The sequence below is a fragment of the Gymnodraco acuticeps genome, unplaced genomic scaffold (assembly GCF_902827175.1).
Source record: "Gymnodraco acuticeps unplaced genomic scaffold, fGymAcu1.1, whole genome shotgun sequence".
Taxonomy (NCBI): Eukaryota; Metazoa; Chordata; class Actinopteri; order Perciformes; family Bathydraconidae; genus Gymnodraco; species Gymnodraco acuticeps.
The window spans coordinates 3622407-3627901 of NW_022989810.1; the positions used below are offsets into that span (position 1 = coordinate 3622407).

Below are 5495 nucleotides of genomic sequence, written 5' to 3' on the forward strand. Positions count from 1 at the left end.
CTTTGTTTTACTTTTACTAGGCCCTACTTACAATCTACATTTGTTTAAAATGATCATGACACCTGACCTGCCTCTAAATATCTTGTAATCTATGAATGAATCCAGGTGCATCAATTAGTAGAACATTTGTATGGAGTAATAATCTTGTTAATGAGCACTTAAATTACTTCAGATTAAAAGCATTGTAATAATATGATTAAAGTAGGCCTGGGGAGCAGGTTCCTTCAGAGGAGTTGTACAGTGCTCGTGCTGAGCAGCAGGGCTCGCGGAGAGCAGCAGGCTGTCAGAGGGGGGCGGGGTGACGCACAACTGACATCCCCACACTACGGAGCTGCTTGTTGCAGAAGGACGCAGCATGTCAAGCGGGCAGGTAACGGTTAACTTCTCCACAAGTGGGAGAAATATGTCGAACTAAAAAGAGTTGAGGAAAGAAATCTGGATTTCCTGAGCGCATTCAAACTGCTTTAACGGGATTATTTATTGGCAAGAAGAGGAGAAATGTGCAGGAGCTGTGCGTAAGAAATCCACAAGATTCCTGAGAGGGGTTGATATCGACGGAGGGAGGATAGTGCCAAAGTGCGACTTGAGTTGCTGCGTATTCATGCATATTCATACAATTATAGGCGTGCCTTTGGGCGATGGAGTCACGGCCGGAAAAAGCAAACCCCCTCCTGGATCACCAGCGACCTTCAAAGACTGATGCGCAGCGCTCGGACGCACTGACAGTGGCACCGGGGCAAATATTTTAAAAGCACAAGAGAAAGAGAGGAGAACGTTAGCACTCCTTTATCTCCACGCTTCTTGACTGGCTTCGTCAACACAACGACTGCTGCGCCACTGGATCTCCAACACGGGCTTATTGCACAAACTAAAACGCACCGCTGCACTATTTGCATTGGGTTTTTAATATTTTAGTTTATTTGTAAAATCAGAACGGACGACTTAAGATCCTGATGCGGATGAAGTTACAGCTACTTCATATAACTTGTGCGTAAATACGCATTAATTTGTCACATTTTGAAAAAACTATTTATATATTTTATTTTATATTGAGGACTTTTCCACGCTTCACCATGTCAGAGGACGATAGTAGCTCCACCACCAGCATTATGTCCGACACCGAAGGCAGCAACGTCAGCGTCCTCAACTGGGAGCAAGTGCAACGGCTGGACGCCATCCTGAGGGAGACCATCCCGATCCACGGCCGGGGGAACTTCCCCACTCTGGAGATGCAGCCGCGGCAGATAGTAAAAGTAGTGCGTAGTCGGATGGAGGAAAAGAAGATCCACGTCCGGGACGTTCGGTTAAATGGCTCTGCAGCCAGCCACATTCTGCACGGGGACAGCGGACTGGGCTTTAAGGATCTTGACCTCATATTTTGCGCAGATATGAAAGGGGAAAGTGATTTCCAGACTGTGAAGGACATAGTTTTGGACTGTCTCCTAGATTTTTTACCCGACTGTGTGAATAAGGAGAAAATAAGCCCATTAACGTTAAAGGTACATTAACCCTTTTAATTCCTCATTGTTTACTTTCGGATATGTGATAAGATGGGATTGCATTTGTGCCAATTCGGCTTAACGTCCATTACGCACAGTTTAACGTGCAATTAGATTAGTTTAGTGATAGTAACATATTCGTTTTCTTTAGTTAAGAGGATTGAGTTAAACCAATTTAGAATGGATCCTGAGCTCAGCCACATACATCCCATATACAAGTACATTATATGGTCTTATATATGTATGTCAATAGCTGCATGATTTAAAACACATGTGCGGCTATAACTTTTTCTTATAGATATTTTAACATGAATTCTATGCTAAATGTGCACGTTGAACTTTTGTTGTAATTTTAAGGCTGTTTACTTAATATAATGCTCCTTTTCTCTCCCTCACACAAACGCAGGAGGCCTATGTTCAGAAGATGGTGAAGGTGTGTAATGACTCAGACCGCTGGAGTCTTATCTCCCTCTCCAACAACCGAGGAAAGAATGTTGAGCTGAAGTTCGTGGACTCTCTCCGGCGGCAGTTTGAGTTCAGCGTGGACTCCTTCCAGATCAAACTGGACTCCCTGCTGCTTTTCTACGAGTGCTCAGAGAACCCCATGGCCGAAACCTTCCACCCCACCATCATGGGCGAGAGTGTGTACGGGGACTTTGGAGAGGCCCTGAATCACCTACGCCACAAGTTAATCTGCACCCGGAACCCCGAGGAGATCCGAGGCGGGGGTCTGCTGAAGTACTGTCACCTGCTGGTGAGGGGTTTCCGGGCCGCCTCAGAAACAGAGATGAAGTCCCAGCAGCGCTACATGTGCTCGCGTTTCTTCATCGACTTCTCTGATATATGTGAGCAGCAACGCAAGCTGGAGTCCTACCTTCAGAAACCACTTTGTGGGCCTGGAGGACCGCAAGTACGACTACCTGATGACCCTGCACGGGGTGGTCAACGAGAGCACGGTGTGCCTGATGGGACACGAGAGGCGGCAGACCTTGGGCCTCATAGCCATGCTGGCGGTGCGCGTTCTCGCCGAGCAGAACGTCATCCCCAACGTGGCCAACGTGACATGTTACTACCAACCTGCTCCTTACGTGGCAGATGGCAACTTCAGTAACTACTACATAGCGCAGGTTCAGCCGGTGTTTGCTTGCCAGCATCCTGCATACTCCACCTGGCTGCCCTGTAACTGAGTCAGCCCCAGGTGGAGGTGGAGGGAGAGATTTGTTTAAACAGGAGCGGAGCAGCAGACCTGCCCAGTGTTTGACAGAAAAAGGAGGCTTCTTTTTAATGTTTTGCATCAAAGCTTGTGTTTTGGCTTTCACTCCTATCTGATGTGAATATCTCACATTTCCTTGAAATGCCAACGTCATCTGATCCTGCCCAGGCCAAGCAGGTTGGGGAGAGACTCATTTGTGTAGCTTGGAAATAAAAGGCTATAAGTGCGACAGCCTCTCAGCAGAACTGTCATCAGAACTGATCGAATCTGTCAATAACTGATTAGTCAGCACGCTCCAACAGCAGACCACAAACGGCTGCATCAGTGCCCTGAAGCTGACAGTTTCTCCACACACACACACACACCCTCGCACACTCAAGGTGAAATCAGATGTGTGTGTGCAGGGATCCAAAACCTGCACCCTAGACTGAGCTTTACTAAAGCTTAAACTGAGGTGAGATGCTGGTTTAAGTGGTTTCGATAACAAACCGGCATCCTCGCCTCGCATTTGGATATAATTATGGTTGTTTACAGACCAAAGATTTTATTTTGATTGTTTCTAACATTAAAACCCCATTTTCATTGGGGGTTAACTAAACAAAATATGAAGCTATGTCTATTTGTATATGTGAACATAACGTGTTTTTAAGTGCCTACAAAAGAATGAGCAGTCCATATGATTTTTGTGAATTAGCCCCCACTCTGTTTATAGTCAGGCACACACAAGACAACAGCACCCCAGACTGGCTTGTGAATGTACATGTGAAACCATGCAGTCAGTGTTTATGTATGTTTGGACGAAACCATGCCTTAGTGGGGATTTTGCAGTAAAGTAGCAGTCATATGTCCGATCAATGGATTGTTGAAAAAGGTTCATATTTTTCATTTCATTTCTGGTGTTAAAACTACTCCAAACATGCTTTAACATTTCCCAAATGGATACAGGTGTTGCATATTCTACAAGTTTATTTGAAAAAACAGATACAAGTCATTCGTTTGAATCAAACATTTCTAGGTGATGCACAATAACTATAACAATTGAGAAAATAAAATCAGAAAAAACATTAAAACAACCCAACACTGGTTTGATTTACATGATCTGGATTGCTCACATAGTAAAAAAACAAAAAGGTTATAGAAAAAAACAAAAAAAACGATATCCGTTTTTGCAAGTGAACACTTCACTGTTCAGAACTTATGACACTTTTTATCCACATCAATGCAGCAAAAGGAAGGCCCACTCACACACAATGACCCTGTATATTAAGTACAGCGATGCTTCTCTTATTTATCACGTGAGGCAGAAACAGTTCACAAGTAAGAGACACAGAGCGAGGACAGGACTACATTGAGAAACGCTGCTGTCTGTCCCCTATGCTTCCTCCTATAGCAGATATTTGCAGAGACAGAGGATGAGACACTGTTTGCTGTAGCACCCTGGCAGGGAATTCCTCAGCTGCTGCTGAAGAGCTTGAACTATAAGCGTAGGGTTGTGTCTCCAGACGCTGTGTTCAGGGTTCAGGAAAACCTTTGACTGCCCCGCTGATAGCCCTGAAATTTAATGGGGAAATATGTTGATGTAGAAGAAGATATAAAAGACAGTGGAGGAAGAAAAAAGGGAGAATGTAGTGGTGAAAAGGCAGGAAGGAGAGATAGGTGCAGCTGGTGATGGGGTTTATATCTTGGCCTACCAATCGTTACTGTACTCTGTTAAGGTCAGACTATTGGGTGGTCCAAAGCATTCTGGTAAAACCATTTGCTCATCGTTAAAAAGTGGAAACTGAAGAAATATCGCCTGCATTTACACCAGCTTCAAAGTCTTTATGAATTGCAACCTAGTTTCACGATTTAACAATGCTTATTCATGTTTTTTATGCTTCATTCCACACCGTGTACATACATGATTACACGCTTAAGCTCACTTACTACTTATACGTATGTGCTATATAAATAAAACTTGATTTGATTTGATTTGATTTATACAGCAGCCTTTCTGGATTGCAGATTTACAATTACAAGCATAGAACTTAGAAGACCTGCATTAACTACATTTCTCTTGCTGGAAAAACTTTCACAGCTTCTGATTCTGATCATCCATAACTGCTCTGTTCATCTTCTTAATGGCTGTTTACATGGATGGCACCCTTTGGTTTGTGCAGGCAATGTATTTTCATTTTATTCTCAGTGAAGTCCGAACAGCTGACTAGCTAGCTAGCTCCTGTCGGTCAGTGATCGTCCTGTCAGTTAGAGATTGTGGGTTACTATATTGTCTTGTATCTCCAATATCTGTTTCCGTACATGCAGTCTTTTACAAATCACACTTTGAGAAAAAAAAACGACAGAAAAAATATCCTTGTCTTGTATGTATATTTTTTAATGATTGTTATTTTTACAAGTGTTTGAGACATGTATGTCGCAGTGCTTTTGAATCTGTGATCGGGCTTCAGAGGATATGTTCTCAATAGCTTTTTTTGCTATAATATGTTATATGTCCATTGGGTCAAAAGGTTAAATATGTTTTCATCAATAAAATATCGGAAATCAGGATTCTCACGTCTCTTTGTTATTGGTTTTGAATTGAGATAACTGCACCCAAATGAAAATGCAAAATGCTAATGCTAATTTGTCAATGAACTTCATATTTATTTTCAAGTAAAGGACAGTGAGAGTGTCTCTTTTCACTGACGTCAGCCTTTCAGTTGCTTTCAGACGGGTTCCCTGCCCACATACTCAGAGAGGAAAATCCCTGCCATGGCCCGCGGGGCCAGAGAGGCCCGGCCAGA

At 43.4% G+C, this 5495-nt stretch overlaps 1 protein-coding gene across 1 annotated transcript; it reads left to right on the forward strand.

The window, feature by feature from the left end:
* The first annotated feature begins 1073 nt into the window (after positions 1–1073).
* On the forward strand, positions 1074–5256 carry tent5aa (terminal nucleotidyltransferase 5Aa). Its single transcript, XM_034230294.1, is given in 3 exon segments — positions 1074–1499; positions 1906–2379; positions 2381–5256. Coding segments are annotated over 3 exon segments (1206 nt in total). The 3' UTR covers positions 2687–5256.
* Positions 5257–5495: the final 239 nt, after the last annotated feature.